This window comes from Lethenteron reissneri, chromosome 65 (assembly GCF_015708825.2).
Source record: "Lethenteron reissneri isolate LAM-NWPU_2019-01 chromosome 65, ASM1570882v1, whole genome shotgun sequence".
NCBI lineage: Eukaryota > Metazoa > Chordata > Hyperoartia > Petromyzontiformes > Petromyzontidae > Lethenteron > Lethenteron reissneri.
The window spans coordinates 5,780,430-5,798,651 of NC_083843.1; the positions used below are offsets into that span (position 1 = coordinate 5,780,430).

Here is an 18,222-nt window from a genome sequence, read left to right on the forward strand (position 1 = left end):
TCTGGAACTCCCGACTCTACGACCTTGTGAGGGCGAGTTCCAGAGCGTAGCCAGAGTAGAGTATCTAGGCTGTGTAGCTAGGCTGTGTACCTAGGTTGTAACAGAGTATCAGGACTGTTGGAGTACTGTTGGAGTGTTGTATTGTAATAAAGAAGTTACCTCTACAAGTGTCTCCGGAACCCGTAACATTTGGCGTCAGAAGTGGCTATGGAGACAAGAAGTAAGCCACGTACCTTCAGTCCTGACGGCGATGAAGAGGAGCAGGCAGCCCCGGCTAAGCAGCTGTCTGCTCCGCCGACCGTCCCCTCTCCAGCGTCGGGAGCAAAAATGGAGGAGGCGCTGCTTCGCCTGGCAGGGCTGCTCTGCGCCACCGCCTCCGTCCTGGGCGAGATGCGGTGCTCGCGACCGATGGCGGGTTGGAGAGAGGAGGCGCCGCGCTCGCCCGAGCCCGCCGCCGCCATTCCCCCCACGGATGTGAAGGATACTTCCGGGAATGACATCACTTCCACCGGAGGAGCAGTGACCGCTGGGAGCGACGTCACTTCCGGGCCCAGCGTGGGCCATCCCGGAGACGCCGTGTCATCAGTGCTGCGTCCCTCACTGCCGGGTGACAGCTGTTTGCAACCTAGCAACGCCGCGTCATCAGCGCTGCGACCTTCACTGCCGGACGACAGCTGGCTTCAATCTAGCATACCGCGTCATCAGCGCCGCGACCGGACAGTGAGGGCGCCATTCTTACTGTAACCAGCGCCGGGGCCAGCACATGGACCGACATGCAGGTCGCCGCCTTTGCTGCTCTGGCCAAAGGTTGGAGGTCGGGAGACCAGGCCCCTGACATTTCGTACATTTACGCGCTCCGGATTAATGATTTTTTTGTTGACATTTTTTTCGTTGTCGTCGGGGAGTCGTGACTGTTGTTGGGTAAACTGTGTGGAGCTTCGCCCGTGAGTGTTGTCAATGTGTGTGCGAAACTTTGCTTGTGATTGTTAACAATGTATGGTTTGTATTGAGCTTTGTTCGTGATTGTTAATGTATAGCTTGTGCTGTCATTGTTAACGATGTATATACTGTATGGGGCATTTATCTTCAGATGGTGACAATGGCCCAGCGGGTGTTGCATGTCTAACACGAGAGTTGTGGTCCCGTCATGCTATGGCTGACGGCTTGACCTGACAGCCCGGAGATAGAGACACTCCGTGGCATGTCTAGCCTAGTGGGCTGTGTGTTCACATGGTTCGGAGAGTGTGGTCCCGTCATGCTATGGCTGACGGCTTGACCTGACGGCCCGGAGGTTGAGACCCTCCGTGGTGCGTCTTGAGCAGTAGGCTCGCCCTGACGGCCCGGAGATTGAAACACTCCGAGGCACGTTGAAACAGTGGGCTGGAGATTCGTGGTGTTCAGGTGTAGTTGTCCCGTTACGTTGGGACTGTATCCCTCAGTTGTTAGGGTGCATGTTGTGCAGGGAGTGAACAATGAGTCGTCTCAGATCGGTCGGTACAGCTATATGCTGCGATGCGAGTCTTGGAGAGAGGTTGGGTCTCAGATCGGTCGGTACAGCTATATGCTGCGATGCGAGTCTTGGAGAGAGGTTGGGTCTCAGATCGGTCGGTACAGCTATATGCTGCGATGCGAGTCTTGGAGAGAGACTGGGTTGAAGTCCCCCCCGATATGGCCGACGTGCGCGGTTTTAGGATGGAGACGCCACGTTGGAAAGGCGGGGGGTGCAAACGGTTGACATGTAATGTCGGTGGTGGTCCTCATTGAGGGCTGCTGGGACGCAAGCACGGGATGCTTTGGAGATGCGGTTCGTGCGTGCGGCCACCATTTATGGACAGGAGCAGGCAGATTTATTTTGGTTGTGTCATGTAAATTTTATATATATATATTTAAAAATGTAGATACTGGTGCAGCCCTGAAGTGCGACTTCTTTGCCCAGTACATGGGTCGGCCCTGAAGTACGACTTCTCGACCCGGGACGTAGACAGATGTCCGGATAAGTGTGTGTAGAGGGATGCTCGACATGTTGGTCTTCGCCTTCTCTCCACCTGACGGATGGGAGGCTGGCAGAGTGGTGTGGATTCCTGCCATCCATGCGGTGGTTGTGTGATTTCTGTTCGATTACCGGTGTTGGTTGTGCATCCAACGCGTCGGAATCTGTATATTTGTTGTTGTTAATTCTCCGTTTTCTATGCGGATCCCGAGGAGGGCTAGGTGTGCCGCGGGTTGTTTGTTCACGTGTCATTGCGTCACCTTTTTGTTGATTGATGCTTGTATATAGTGCAGAGTTGTACAGGTTGGTTATGGTATTTATGGTTGCTTTCTTGTTCTCTTTTCTTTTCCTGTTGAGGCTCGCGTATTTTTTTTTTCTCTCTCTCCCTTTCGTTAATTTAAACTTTCTAATTATTGACAGCCGGGACGGCTGGAGGCTACGTAGAGGGGGGTAATGTAGTGACATAAGAAGGGAGGGGCTGCTGGGGGCTCTGGGTTCCCGGGCGGGTCCAGACGCTTAAGCCTCTGGGCGCCAGGCGCTGGGTTCCCAGGGGGTCCAGACGCTTAAGTCTCTGGGCGCCGCCAACGGGGGGGGGGGCTGTGTGTGCTCTGTGGGATGTCTGGTGGCGCACACGGCCCCACCCCTCGTTGGACCAGGCATAAAAGAAGAGCTCCCTGGACGATCAGGGCCCAGTTGTAACTCAAGACCCAAGACCCACGACCAGCCATCTGAAGACCCTGGGATGCTGTGAGAGCCAGCGCTGGGACTCTGGAACTCCCGACTCTACGACCTTGTGAGGGCGAGTTCCAGAGCATAGCCAGAGTAGAGTATCTAGGCTGTGTAGCTAGGCTGTGTATCTAGGTTGTAACAGAGTATCAGGACTGTTGGAGTACTGTTGGAGTGTTGTATTGTAATAAAGAAGTTACCTCTACAAGTGTCTCCGGAACCCGTTACACAAATGCGGGGCCCGTAGCTATTACATATGTATCTACTACATATGATGTGGCTACTACTACATATGATGTATCTACTACTACATATGATGTATCTACTACACGTATATCTACTTGTGCTACTTTTGCTGCGAGGATCATCCGGAACTGGATCACAGCCGGGTTCGTAGCGTGGCGAGCGCACAGAGAGAGAGACACTCACTCACTGACGACGACGCCGAACGACCAGCAACAGACAGCACTAAGTGGAGTGGTGGTGCGGAGTTGACGCTTTTTTATTGGGGGGGGGGGGGGGTTGACCGACGGTTCCACAGACAAACAATGGACCCAGCGGTGAAGCATGATGATGATCACGATGGTGACGATGATGGTGCTGATGTTGATGATGTTGCTGATGATGATGGTGCTGATGATGTTGATATTGCTGATAATGATGATGTAGATGTTGCTGATGATGATGGTGCTGATGATGATGCTGACGATGTTGATGATGACATAGATGTTGCTGATGATGATGCTGACGATGTTGATGATTATGGTGCTGATGATAATGATGCTGACGATGATGTTGCTGATGATGTTGCTGATGATGACAGCGAGGTATTATGGGTTCAGGTGTAATTCTGCGCACCGCAGTGCAGCAAGTAAAGTGAATACATATACTGTATTTACTGTATATATACCGTCAGTAGTTTATGTATTCTATACTGTCTATACTGAATACATAGCGTGTATACTGTGTATACTGTCAGTAGTTTTAGATAATGTATATATACTGTACGTATACTGTCAGTACTTCGTGTACTGTATACTGTCTATACTGTGTACGTATAATGTCGGTACAATGTTGCTATACTGCGTGTGTACTGCCAGTACACACTGCGTCTGAAATTAATGGAGCTCGCCGGAAGGGGGCGTGGTCTATGTTAATGAGAAGGTGTGGCTAACGGAGGGGGCGTTGTCTATGTTAATGAGATAGACGGGGCTAACGGAAGTGGCCTGGTCTATATTAATGACGGGGCGGGGCTAGCGGAGGGGGCGTTGTCTATGTTAATGAGATAGACGGGGCTAACGGAAGTGGCCTGGTCTATGTTAATGACGGGGCGGGGCTAGCGGAGGGGGCGTGGTCTATCTTAATGAGAAGGCGGGGCTTATGGAGGGGGTGTGGTCTGACTTACGTGAAGGCCGTATGGGGGAGGGGAGTTGGTTATGCTAATGTAAGGGCGGGGCTTACCAATTTACGGTGGTCGCGGTCTGCCTGGGGATTGGCTGCGTAGGTTGGAGAGGCGTGGTTTATGTTGGTGAAGGAGGCGTGGACTAGCCGATGGGGTTGTGGTCTGTGCTAACGATGGCGTTAGCCTCGTAACTCGTCGTCGCCACGGCGATTGTGCCAGGCTAGGTGCACTCCGAGGCCAGGTGAAGTGTCGAAGGCTCGCTGCTTCTGACTGCTGTGCCAGGCTAGGTGCAGGAGGAGGTCACGGGACAGACCCAGCAGGTGCCATGGGTTGACTGCTGTGCCAGGCTAGGTGCAGGAGGAAGCCACGGGGCAGACCCAGCAGGTGCCATGGGGTTGACTGCTGTGCCAGGCTAGGTGCAGGAGGAAGCTACGGGGCAGACCGAGCAGGTGCCATGGGGTTGACTGCTGTGCCAGGCTAGGTGCAGGAGGAAGCTACGGGGCAGACCCAGCAGGTGCCATGGGGTTGACTGCTGTGCCAGGCTAGGTGCAGAAGGAAGCCACGGACAGACCCAGCAGGTGCCATTGGTTGACTGAGATGAGTGGCCGATGCACCAACTGTGCCCCTTACTGTGCCAACTTGCTGCGTTTTAGCCACCCAATCTCCGCTCGTTGTTGTGAGCGTCGCTCCTCTTTCCCTCCGCTGTTGTTGGATGGCGACTGCCTCCAACTGTCCAGTGGCCTCAAGGTGCACCTAACCTGGGACTGCCAAGGAGCCTCCTCCTCCACAGAGGGCCATCTCGCATTTAGATAATTTAGCTTATTTCATATTCTTGGTTCTTTCCGTAAAGTCACGTAGAAGGGAAATAATAAAAATAAAACAATAAAATTATCACGACGTTTCGATTGCAACACAAGCAATCATCATCAGGTGTGAAAACCACAGCAAGAAAATTTGAAAAAAGTGGCGGTTTTGCTAACGTTAGCACCACCGACAGTTGCAGTTTTATTTGCATATAGCTAATCTTACCTTCCTATATTGTTGTACTCTTCCTATCGTGATTGTTGTTGCGGCATTCTGCCCCCCGTGTGCCGAGACTGGACATCTGCCTGGCTGCACGTCAACCCCCAGTCGGCGAACAAGAGCTTCACAGCTCATGGGATTCCTATTGCTACTGCAGTATAATCTCAGGTCGCTTCTTTCTCAAGAATGGATGGGTGCGTGGGTGGGTGAGTGAGTGGGTAAGTGGGTGAGTGGGTGGATGAGTGGGTAAGTGGGTGAGTGGGTGGGTGAGTGAGTCGGTGGGTGAGTGGATGGATGATTGGGTGAGTGAGTGGGTTGGTGAGTGAGTGGGTGGGTGAATTAGTGGATGGGTAGGTGAGTCGATGAGTGAGTGGGTGGGTGAGTTAGTGGATAGGTCGGTGAATGGATGGGTGAGTGGGTGCGTGGAGGGGTGAGTGGGTGCGTGGAGGGGTGAGTAGGTGCGTGGAGGGGTGAGTGGGTGCGTGGATGGGTGAGTGGGTGAATGGATGGGTGAGTGGGTGATATTCACCCCTAGTACCACGTAACCCTTTTTCTCAAGAAGGGAAGAGCTCAGTGGGATAAAAAAAAATAGTTGCAGGTTTATTTGTGTGTTTTTCTTTGTTGTAAAGTGCTTTGTTTACATTTTTCTATACGGTTGCACACCTCCTATCGTGCTTGTGTAGTGCCGTGTTTGTTGTTGTAACGTTCTGACTACGTGTTTCTCCTCCTGGACCCATCTGTGAACAAAGAGCTTTATAGCTCATCGGATTCCTCCTCCAGTCTAAAATAAATATTTAATTTCTCATTCTTATAGTAGTCCAATCAGCTCTCCCGCCCCGCACGTCACAGCTTTGAACCGGCAACGCTGTGACGTCACGCCTCACTGCGCCATTTTCTCCTGTGACGTCACGCCCACTGCTCCCTCCGCCTGGGACATGACGCCACACTGCTCCTCATCTGACGTGACGCCCCTCACTGCTCATGTGACGTCACGCCCCGCTCGCCCCGCCCTCCACCCCCACCCAGCCTAACTCCTCGATGACGTCATCGCGCGGATGGCGCACGCGGGCAGATTCTGTCACGTGAAGAAAAGGAGTGGGAGGGGGGCCGAGGAGAGGGTTACGTGGTATTAGGGGTGAATAGCACCCACTCTTCCATCCACTCACCCATCTACTCACCCATCCACTCACCTCCCCATCCACTCACTCACCCAACCATCCACACTCCCATCCACCCACCCACTCACTGACCTACCCATCCACTCACCTAACCATCCGCTCATTCACCCATCCGCTCACTTACCCACTCACTCACTCAATCACCCACCGACTCACTCACCCACCCGCCAACTCACTCACCGACATACTCACCCACCCACCACTCACCCACCCACCCACCAACTCACTCACCCACCCACCCACCAACTCACTCACCCACCCACCCACCAACTTACCCACCCACCAACTAACCCACCCACCAACTCATCCACCCACCAACTCACCCACCCACCCAACGCACCTTGCGGGAGCGGATGAGTCTCTGAATGCGAGGCGAGAATGGGTCCAGGCAGACGGTCTGCCGGGTCTGCAGCGTGGCCCTGAGACGGAGGGAGAGAGAGAGACAAATATGAAGATAAACTTCCACGACGGTTGTTGGTGCCATGGTGGCGAGATGTTAACTACCACGCCTGGCATGCAGGAAGTCGCGGGTTCCATCCCGACCCTACGAGATGTTAAACAACTCGCCTGATATGCAGGAAGTCGCGGGTTCGATCCCGACCCTGCGAGATGTTACCTACCTCGCCTGGTATACAGGAAGTCGTGGGTTCGACCCCGACCCTACGAGATGTTAAACAACTCGCCTGGTATACAGGAGGTTGTGGGTACGATCCAGACACTGATGCCTGCTCTATATTTGGAGTCTGCGTCTCTCTCTCTCCGTGGACGCGTGGATTTGTATCCGGGTCCTTCTCATATAGAATAAACATCATGCGTTCAGAGTATTTGGCTGCTATACATTTGCAGCTGATGATAGCAGCCATTTCGTTGAGCTATGATTTGTGGCGAGGTCACTTCTGCAAAAGGGCTACGCAGCTCAGTGTGTCCTCGCCTGGTAAAATAAATAATAGAGTGTTTTGTTTAAGTTTAACACGTAGCAGGCTTTCGTGACCAATATCATCTATGATAGATCTTTTTGGGGTTAGGTCGCGTAAATATATAAATGTGTCGTTAAAACCCGCCACCACCCGACACAGCCAACTAGTAAGGGTTGTCACGTAAACAGAACGTGGCCAATTCGTCACTAGTACAGCACGCCGGTGTGTTGGAGATCCTTGGCTCTTCAACAACACACCGGTATGCTGTACGACTTTACACTACACTATATACTACACTATACACTGCACTATACACTACAATATACACTGCACTATACACTACAATATACACTATACACTAGTGATGTACTAGTGACGGATTGGCACGTTCTGTTTGCGTGACAACCCTGACTGGTTGTCTGTGTAGGGTGGTTTCGGGTTTTAACGACACATTTATATACTTACGCGATCTAACCCAACACAGCGTCTATTATGAAGTTTAGTATGGATCTCGATGAGTATCGGTATCTATGGGTCTCTGTGGGTCTCTATGAGTCTGTAGAAAAACGCGTCTAGATTATTTGCCTGCTGCTATGCATTTCCAGGTGATGTTGATAGCGATGATGATAATATCGGCGACTTGGTTGAGCTGCCATCATGTTGTTGATAGCCAGGTCAGGCCTTCTGAAGAAGAGCTACGTAGATATTGACGTAAAGCGTTCGTGACTGCAGGAAGTCATATTTTTTGGGTTTTCCGTAAAGTCACGTCATCCTGATGACGATTGCTTGTGTTGCGATCGAAACGTCGTCGTTTTTTGTAAATTATTTTGTTCTACGTGACTTTACCGAAAGACCCAAAGAATAGAGCTACGTAGTTTCATGGGGCCTTATACCTGGTACAAATAAAATTGGTTTTCAATAGTTTCAATAATGACACTGCACCACCGCTCTACCACACTTACACAGATAAAGGGACACAGACGTGAACCGAGTGACGCGGCCACTTGGGAACCGACTGAGAGAACTGGAGAGAGCTGGAGAGAGACACGGGGAGAGAGAGACAGTGGGAGAGAAAGACACACACTGGGAGAGAGAGACAATGGTAACAGAGACATGGGAAGAGATAGAGAAAGACAGTGGGAGACAGAGACACGGGGAGAAAAAGACACTTGGAAGAAAGCATTGAAAACAAAAAACAAAAACATTGAAACGATGAACGAAGCAAAGTGCCGACTACACCGAGCATCTTCTTGTTTCCTCTGATCGTAAAAAAAAGAGAGCGAGAGAGACACGGGGGTAGAGAGAAACATGGGAAGAGAGACACACGCAGAGAAAGACACACGGAGAGAGAGACACGGGGAGAGAGATACATGGGAAGAGAGACACACGTAGAGAAAGACACACGGAGAGAGAGACACGGGGAGAGAGAGACACATGGGCAGAGAAACAGAGACACGGAGAGAGAGACACAGAGAAAGACACGGAGAGCAGTAGAGAGACACGGGGAGAGAGACAAAGACAGGAAAAGAGACATGGGGAGAGATACACGGAGAGATACACGTAGGGAGAGAGGCACGCAGAGAGAGAGACACGGAGTGAGAGAGACACGGGGAAAGAGAGACACGGGAGGGGGGGGAGGGAAACCCCCGGCCCATTTGTGACGTGATTCCACTGTGAACTTCATGACATGGCCATTGTGAGCCCCATCTCCCCTCTCCCCCTCGCCCCCTCATGGTTTGCGGGAAAGGAAGAGGAGAGACAAAGACGGAAGTACGAGGTCAACAAACACCTCCCCCCCCTCTCTCAGCGAGCATGATGAGATAGAGGCGGAGCCCTGCAACAGTCCGACGTGCCACTTAGAGGCCGCTATAGTGGAGTGGAGAGGGGGGGAGGGGCTGGTAGTTACCTGCACTTTACCCCACCACCACCACGTGACCAATACAGCAAGTGGACTAATCTCCATCTGTTCCATCTCACTCCCATCTACCACGTGGGTGCGTGGACTAATCTCCATCTGTTCCATCTCACTCCCATCTACCACGTGGGTGCGTGGACTAATCTCCATCTGTTCCATCTCACTCCCTTCTACCACGTGGGTGCGTGGACTAATCTCCATCTGTTCCATCTCACTCCCTTCTACCACGTGGGCGTGTGGACTAATCTCCATCTGTTCCATCTCACTCCCTTCTACCACGTGGGAAGGCGTCAAGGAGAGTGTAGTGTGTGTTGAACTTCTTTCGCACCGTACGTAGCCAACCGTGCTAATCGGAGGTGCGATGATAATGATGGTCATGCTCACGATGACAATGCTGCTATTGATGATGATGCTGCTGATGATGCTGCTGCTGATGATGATGCTGATAATGCTGCTTATGCTGCTACTGATGATGATGCTACTGCTGATGATGATGCTACTGCTGATGATGATGCTGCTGATGATGATGCTGCTGATGATGATGCTCCTGCTGATGCTGATGATGATGCTGCTGATGATACTGCTGATGATAATGATGCTACTGCTGCTGATGATGATGTTACTGCTGATGATGATGCTACTGCTGATGATGCTCCCGCTGATGCTACTGTTGCTCTGAATGCTACTGCTGATGATGATGCTACTGATGATGATGCTGCTACCGCTGCTGACGTTGATGATTGATGCTGCTGATGATGATGCTGTCGCTGATGATGCTGCTACTGCTGATAATGATGCTCCCGCTGATGATGCTGCTGCTACTGCTGATGATGCTGCTACTGCTGATGCTCACACTATCTGCAGGGGGCAGCCCGCGCTGGGACACGTGACGCGCGCGCGTCGAATCTTGCTGAGGTTGAAGCGAGACGGGACGGCCGCGTGACCCCGCGGTGACCCCAGCTGACACGGACACGTGGGCGAGGGAGCGGCCCCGTGACCTGGGGGGCAGAGAGAGAGAGAGATCGGATGATTGGTCAGTGGCGAGATGTTAACTACCTCGCCTGGTACGCAGGAGGTCGTGGGTTCGATCCCGACCCTGCGAGATAGTAACTACATCGCCTGGCATGCAGGAGGTCGTGGGTTCGATCCCGACCCTGCGGGATGTTAACTACCTCGCCTGGTACGCAGGAGGTCGTGGGTTCGATCCCGACCCTGCGAGATGTTAACCACCTCGCCTGGTACGAAAGAGGTCGTGGGTTCGATCCCGACCCTGCGAGATGTTAACGACCTCGCCTGGTATGCAGGAGGTCGTGGGTTCGATCCCGACCCTGCGAGATAGTAACTACATCGCCTGGCATGCAGGAGGTCGTGGGTTCGATCCCGACCCTACGGGATGTTAACTACCTCGCCTGGTACGCAGGAGGTCGTGGGTTCGATCCCGACCCTGCGAGATGTTAACCACCTCGCCTGGTACGCAGGAGGTCGTGGGTTCGATCCCGACCCTGCGAGATGTTAACGACCTCGCCTGGTATGCAGGAGGTCGTGGGTTCGATCGCGGACCCTGCGAGATGTTAACTACATCGCTTGGAAGGCAAGAGGTAGTGGGTTCGATCCCGACCCTGCGAGATGTTAACAACCTCGCCTGGTACGCAGAAGTTCGTGAGTTCGATCCCGACCCTGCGAGATGTTAACCACCTCGCCTGGTACGAAAGAGGTCGTGGGTTCGATCCCGACCCTGCGAGATGTTAACGACCTCGCCTGGTATGCAGGAGGTCGTGGGTTCGATCCCGACCCTGCGAGATAGTAACTACATCGCCTGGCATGCAGGAGGTCGTGGGTTCGATCCCGACCCTGCGGGATGTTAACTACCTCGCCTGGTACGCAGGAGGTCGTGGGTTCGATCCCGACCCTGCGAGATGTTAACCACCTCGCCTGGTACGCAGGAGGTCGTGGGTTCGATCCCGACCCTGCGAGATGTTAACGACCTCGCCTGGTATGCAGGAGGTCGTGGGTTCGATCGCGGACCCTGCGAGATGTTAACTACATCGCTTGGAAGGCAAGAGGTAGTGGGTTCGATCCCGACCCTGCGAGATGTTAACAACCTCGCCTGGTACGCAGAAGTTCGTGAGTTCGATCCCGACCCTGCGAGATGTTAACGACCTCGCCTGGTACGCAGGATGGCGTGGGTTCGATCCCCGACCCTGCTGGGTGTACGTGTAGAATGTTTTTTTTTTCTCTCCGGTTCCTCCGGCTTTTCCCCTCCACATTTAGAATGAACGACATCACCACGCGTCTCTCTCTAGAGAGAGTATTTGGCTGCTACTATGAATTTCCACACGATGATGGTGATGATAATATCAGCCACTTACATTGAGCTGCTGTCATTCGCGATTTGCCAGGTCAGGGCTTCCGAAAAATACGCTAATTGCTCAGTAGGGGGCCTTACAGCTGGTCAAATAAAAATTTGTTTCAGTGATATTGTAGCTCTTAGGGGGGGAGGGGGGTTATTTCCATAGAGACCACGTGACCCCCTCACACGTGGAACGAGGAAGAAACCACGTGGGTTAGGGAGGGGGTTATTTGCATGTGGACCAGGTGACGCCCTTACACGTGGAGTGAGAAGGAGGCCACGTGGTCTAGGAAATGTGGTTATTTGCATAGGAACCACGTGAACCTCTTTCACACGTGGAGCGAGAAGGGGGCCACGCGGTCGAGGGGGGAGAGAAATCAGAACATTTATTTATAAATCCGATGAACTATGAAGCTTTTTTTCACAGATGTCCAGCAGAGAGAGATAAAGAGGGACCCATGAACACACACAGGTTCGTATCAACACGATCCTTGCCGATGAACAACTGGGTATTTCGCCAGCATCGGGCACCACGGTGGCTCGGAGATGTTAACAACCTCGCCTGGTATGCAGGAGGTCGTGGGTTCGATCCCGGATCCTACAGGATGTTAACAACCTCGCCTGGTATGCAGGAGGTCGTGGGTTCAATTCCTGACCCTGCGAGATGTTAACTACCTCGCCTGGTATGGAGGAGGTCGTGAGTTCGATCCCGGACCTGCAAGATGTTAACTACCTCGCCTGGTATGCAGGAGGTCGTGGGTTCAATTCCTGACCCTGCGAAATATTAACTACCTCCCGCCTGGTATGCAGGAGGTCGTGAGTTCGATCCCGGACCTTGCAAGATGTTAACTACCTCGCCTGGTATGCAGGAGGTCGTGAGTTCGATCCCGGACCTTGCAAGATGTTAACTACCTCGCCTGGTGTGCATGAGGTCGTGGGTTCGATCCTGGAACCTGCGAGCTGTTAACTACCTCGCCTGGTATACAGGAGGTCGTGAGTTCGATTCCGACCCAGACGATGCTTGCTGTAAATCGGGAGTCTGCGTCTCTTTCTATCTGTCTGTCCCCATCGTCGCGTGGATTTTCTCTCTCTGTCCTCTGGTTTTCCCCTCTACATTTAGAATAAACATCACGCGTTTAGAGTATTCGGCTGCCGCTATGAATGTATACGTGATTAGCCACTTCGTTGGACTATCATTTTTGATAGCCAGGTCGCTTCTGAAAAAGAGCTAGCTTGCTCAGAGGGGCCTTACACCTATAAAAATAAAAACATAGTTTACTTTCAGGTTCAAGCAGAGCCTGGCTCTGCTGCTGATGAGACACTTAATGTCGAAACCCGGCCCAGAGTTTGTTTACTTGTGCTGAAGCAATGCTGCTGCTAATACCCTCCCCAGGCGCCCTCATTAGACTGCGGTGGCATCATCCCCATCACTATCATCACCATCAGCAGCGTCATTCACATCATCCCCATCACTATCATCACCATCAGCAGCATCATTCACATCATCACCATTACTATCATCACCATCAGCAGCGTCATTCACATCATCACCATCCACTCATTTACCAACCAATTCACTCACCCACTCGTCCATTCACCTACTCACTCGCCCACTCATTCACTCACCAATCTACTCACTGATTTACCGGCTCAACCACTCACCCACAAAGTGACTCACTTATCCACCCATTCACTTACCCACCCACTGACTCATTGAGTCATTCACCTACTCATTTGCCCAACAGTTCACTCACCCACCCACTCATTTACTTACTAACCCACCAACCCACTCACTCACCCACTTAGTCATCGACTCACCCACCAAACCTACTCATCCACTCACTCACCACTCACTCACTCATGTGCTCATCTACCTAACCCACTTAACCACCCACTCACCCACTCACTCAATCACTCAACCACTCACTCAACCACTCACTCAACCACTCACACACCAACTCACCTACCACTGACTCACCCATCAACCCACTCACTCACCCACCCACTCAGTCACCCATGCACTCAGCCACCTCACCCACTCACCATCATCACCACCATCACCACCACCACAATCACTCACCTGCCATTGCCTCCGTAGCCATCATTGCCACCGTCATCGCCACCACCATCACCACCACCATCACTCTAGACGATTTGGCCATTACGTTCCTCCTGCCACTTCAGTCACCTCTGGCGCTGCTGCTTATCAAAGCAATGTACCCTGCTACCGACAACCGCAGGCATTTAAACCTGTGCTCATTAGCATAACCACGCCCAGCCCATCTCATTACCATAAACACCCCGCCCAACTCATTAGCATGAACGCCCCCCACCCACTCCCCCATACAAGTACAAAGATCCCCCGTGTAGCCTGCATAGAATGTTGGGGGCAAGTGCTGTTAGCGAGCACTTATGAAGGCCGGCACTGTGGCACACGAGGGGGTGGGTGGCCAGCAACCACGCCCGGCCGCCTTTGTCTCCCCAGTGGCGATGTTCACTCCACACCGCACACCATCGAACTCGGGTCTCTGCCAGGTTCGCAGCGGAGCGCTAACCGCTGCGCCACCGCTCCCCCCACCCCATCCCCCGCACAAAAGGGGTAAATATATAATTGGCGAAATTGCGGTTAATGACTCTTCTCAGGGGTCATACTCTTGGGTTCTTTCGGTAAAGTCACGTAGATATTTGTGATTTAATTTATTTTATCTTATACCTACGTGACTTTACCGAAAGAACCAAAAAGTATGGATCCCTGCAGTCAAGAAAACTTCAAATCTAGACCTTCTCAGGGGTGTTTGGCTTCTGCTGTGGAGGTCTTCAGTATAGACCTGTGGAGTTGCATAGAAACCCATAGAGTTACATGGAGACCTATAGAGTTGCATAGAGACCACACGGCCACCACGGGGAGAGAGAGAACTGCAGACTCCAAATACACAGCAGCAGGCATCGTGAGGGTCGGAATCAAACCCACAACCTCCTGCATACTAGGCGAGGGAGTTAACATATCAGGGGTAGAGAGATAGAGAGGGAGGGAGACAGAGGGAAGAAGATGGAGAGAAGGAGACGGAGGGAGAGGAGAGAGAGAGGTGGAGTGAAAGAGGTGGAGAAAGAGGGAACAAGAAAGATGGATGAACAGAGAGATGGAGAGAGAGGGGGGGGGGGCGAGAGAGAGAGATTGAGAGAGGGGGGGGGGGTATGAAGACAGAGAGGGGGGGAGAGACATGGAGGGGAAAGAGAGAGAGAGAGATTGAGAGGGTGAGTGGATGTAGAGATAGAGCTAGATCAAGCGAGAGATATTTATAGAAAGAGAGCAAGAAACATTTCCCAGAATCTGTGACCGTGACGCGGCCATTATGAACCTCTGCTTGTGACGTCACGACGGGGAAGCCGCCTCGTCAGGGTTCAGAAGGGTGCCCTGAAGTGAGGGCGGAGAGAGAGGGGGAAAGAGAGAGAGAGGTGGCATGAGATGGAGAGATGCAAAGAGAGATGGCGTGAAATGGAGAGAGTGTGAAATATTTCATTTAAAAGGGAGGGCGGTTACATAAAGAAACATTTTTTTTAAAAACTAAATGATGAACGAAGCAAAATGCCGACTACACCGAACATCTTGTTTCCTCTGATCGTAAAAAAAGAGAGAGAAGGCGAGGCAGATTGGAGAGAAAGAGTAGGGGGGGGAGATGGAGAGACGTAGATAAGAGAAGTGGTTTCAGTGGTGACACCGCGTTCTCGTCTGTGACACCCAGCACGGAGGCAAACATCCCCATCCGCGTGTTGCTGCACACAGCGGATGTTGGCCAAGTGTAAGCCGTGGGATCAGCTTTTGTGGATGGGGTAGGGGGTGTAAGTGGGGATAGTACCGTGCCTTTTTTAATTTCCCCGGCCGCCTTTTGTCGCTTGACCCCTCAAACAGCTGACTCGCGTGAGGCGTGAGTCAACCTAGGAGAAGGGGGGGGGATGCCAGCGGCGAGGTTCAAGGATATCCGACCCAGGCGCCAGAATAGAGGCAGCCAGACACGTGATGTCCTCCGAGTACTGCACCATTGACTCACATTGCTACCCATAGACCCAACACTCCCCATAGACTCACACTACTGCCCATAGACTCAACACTGCACCATAGACTCAACACTGCACCATAGACTCAACACTGCCCATAGACTGAACACTCCCCATAGACTCAGCACTGCCCATAGACTCACACAACTACCCATAGACTCAACACTGTCCATAGACTCAACACTGCCCATAGACTCAACACTGCCCATAGACTGAACACTCCCCATAGACTCAACACTCCCCATAGACTCAGCACTGCCCATAGACTCACACAACTACCCATAGACTCAACACTGCTACCCATCGACTCAGCACTGCCCATAGACTCAACACTGCACCATAGACTCAGCACTGCCCATAGACTCAGCACTGCCCATAGACTCAACACTGCCTATAGACTCAGCATTGCACCATAGACTCAGCACTGCCCATAGACTCAACACTGCCCATAGAAGTGTAGTGACTTCGACACACGTTCGTCTTTACTAAGAGCCTTCATTTCGGACACAATACTATTTCTAGACCGGGGCTTCGGTTCTTGATGCTTGGACTTCGTCTTCTCTCCAACCATCCCCTCCCCTCGTGCTCTCCGCTTGTATATCCTCCAAGTCCCCTTTCTGGAAGCTTCACTCACCCCCATTTCACTCAGCCAATCCTCGTCGTCCTCCTCCAATGCAGTAGTTGTCAACCGTCGCCCCTACCGTCAACCCTCCTTTCCCGCCTTTTACATTTGAATCTCTCCTCCAATCCCTTTGAATCTATTTTCCTAACCAATCGTCTTTGAGTATTCCCTGCACCAATCAGAGGCCTTGATTAACTTCCTGACTGGCCAATCGTATGTTCGCTTATGTCAGGTAAGCGGTATGTTGCCTCGGTCATTACATCACCCAAAAAAAACATGTCTTGGCATTGCATGGACTTGCTAATGTGCGTATCTAACATGCTATGTTCTGTTTACCTGCACCAAAGAGTTTGGTAAGTATCCATTCTAGACCCTTTAAAAAAAACGTGCCATCCCGGCTAATACCAAGGAGGTAAATGACCAGTCCAACAGAGCACGGGAAGCCAAGGGGAACTCCACCCACTCGAACTTAATGACCTCTTAATAATGTGACCCTGTGTCTGACTTATGGTAATTAACATTTACATGAAAAAGCGATTGTGTGGTGTGAGTAATTTCGGCGCACGGATTATGCACCTCCCACAGTTAGTCAACACATCCACGAGACTGTGGGAACAACGGGGGGTGGCAATCTCTTGCCCCGTCAGGAACAGGGTTAGCGCAACCGCGCACATCTTGCATAGGTCCTTGTTGCCAGACCGCAGGATGCTGCAGGGTCCAGCAGTGAGTCGTGTGCTATTTGGCTCGGTGCTGTGGGTGGCACAGGAGCATGCACAGGTGATTCCATTTCTCCGGGCGGCTGCTGTGGCTTGTCGGACACCCCAGACTCTGGCGGAACAGGACATAAAGATGAGGTGCTTGGGTGACGATGAAGGCAGGTTTTGAGATACGACTGGTTAATAAACCAACAACGACGTTCCAATTGCACGCGTACACATTGCAGCCGATTTACTTCAACGATTTCTACCTGGCCCTGCCACGGTCGGTGCAGTTCGGAAGAGGTACGTAATGGGGACCTGCGGCGAATGCAACCACGCCTCATCTGCTACTGCCCAGGGAAGTGTGTGAACCGGTCGCCTTGAATTTCGGTCGTTAGCGGCCTGTGATATCGCCGCGCTCGCCATTGCCACTGTGCCTGCTTCAAATAGTCGGTCAAGCGTGACCTGCAAGGACGCAGGTTGGTCGGACGCACCTGCAGGGGTTTTACCCAACTGGGTTTCTATGGGAAGATCCGGCTCACGACCGTACATGAGGAAAAATGTGGGAAATCCTGTGGAGGCATGTGGAGCCAGTCTACATGCTGCCAAGACCTCCGGAACCATGGAGATCCCAGTCGGTTTGCGCCTCATCAACAGTGTGGTAGAGCATGGATGTTATCGTTCTGTTCAGCCATTCCACCATACCATCCGTCTGAGGGTGGTATGGGGAAGTGCAAAATCTTCTTCATGCCCAGTGCTTCGCAACCTTCTTGGAGGAGTTTCGATGAAAAATGTAGTTCCTTGATCATTGAGGAGCTGTTCTGGGGGGCTCTTGTCCATCACATATCCGTGCAGGAGTGCATCCGCAATTGACACGGCTGTCTGATAAGGTAGTAACCAGGCCAATGGCCATCTCATGAAGTATTTGACTCCCGCCAAGATAAATTCATCTCCTTTTGGTGAGAATATCAAGGGCGATGAGCTCGTTCACTCTGGAGACTGTGATGGACTGCAAGGAAGGTTGTGACCTGTGAGCTGGCGGTTTACGACACGCACACTCCGTAAAACCCGCGACCTGATCCTACCCGTCGGCAGATATACATGGCCAGAAATAGTCGCAAAATGCAGGTTTTTTTGGGTTAGATCGTGTAAATATATAAATATATCATTAAACCCGCCACCACCTGACACAGCCAATTAGTAAGGTTTGTCACGTAACAGAACATACCAATTCGTTACTAGTGTAATAAAAGGACTCAGACGCTTCTCGCTGACTCCGTGTCCTTTATTTGGGGTTCGCGTTCTCCTTCCCACACGGCACTCCTCCTGAGACTCTTTCCCTGGC

General features: G+C 52.1%; 1 protein-coding gene across 1 annotated transcript; it reads right to left on the reverse strand.

Moving 5' to 3' along the window:
• Window positions 1-3,228: 3,228 nt before the first annotated feature.
• Window positions 3,229-13,710, reverse strand: LOC133359398 (C-X-C motif chemokine 3-like). The gene is made up of 4 exons (XM_061577808.1): window positions 13,582-13,710; window positions 10,005-10,149; window positions 6,660-6,738; window positions 3,229-6,216 (listed from the first exon to the last, which is right to left on the reverse strand). The coding sequence occupies exons 1-4, from the start codon at window positions 13,661-13,663 to the stop codon at window positions 6,169-6,171; spliced, it is 354 nt and encodes a 117-aa protein (XP_061433792.1). The 5' UTR covers window positions 13,664-13,710; the 3' UTR covers window positions 3,229-6,168.
• Window positions 13,711-18,222: the final 4,512 nt, after the last annotated feature.

What these genes read in the sequence shown, in the direction of transcription:
- LOC133359398 (XM_061577808.1), bottom strand. Translation starts at nt 13,663, where the DNA reads ATGGCCAAATCGTCTAGAGTGATGGTGGTGGTGATGGTGGTGGCGATG. An exon ending in GGCTGCCCCCTGCAGATAGT is followed by an intron (nt 6,739 to 10,004) that starts GTGAGCATCAGC and finishes CCTCCGTCTCAG; the next exon opens with GGCCACGCTGCAGACCCGGC. An exon ending in GACTCATCCGCTCCCGCAAG is followed by an intron (nt 6,217 to 6,659) that starts GTGCGTTGGGTG and finishes TTCACGTGACAG; the next exon opens with AATCTGCCCGCGTGCGCCAT.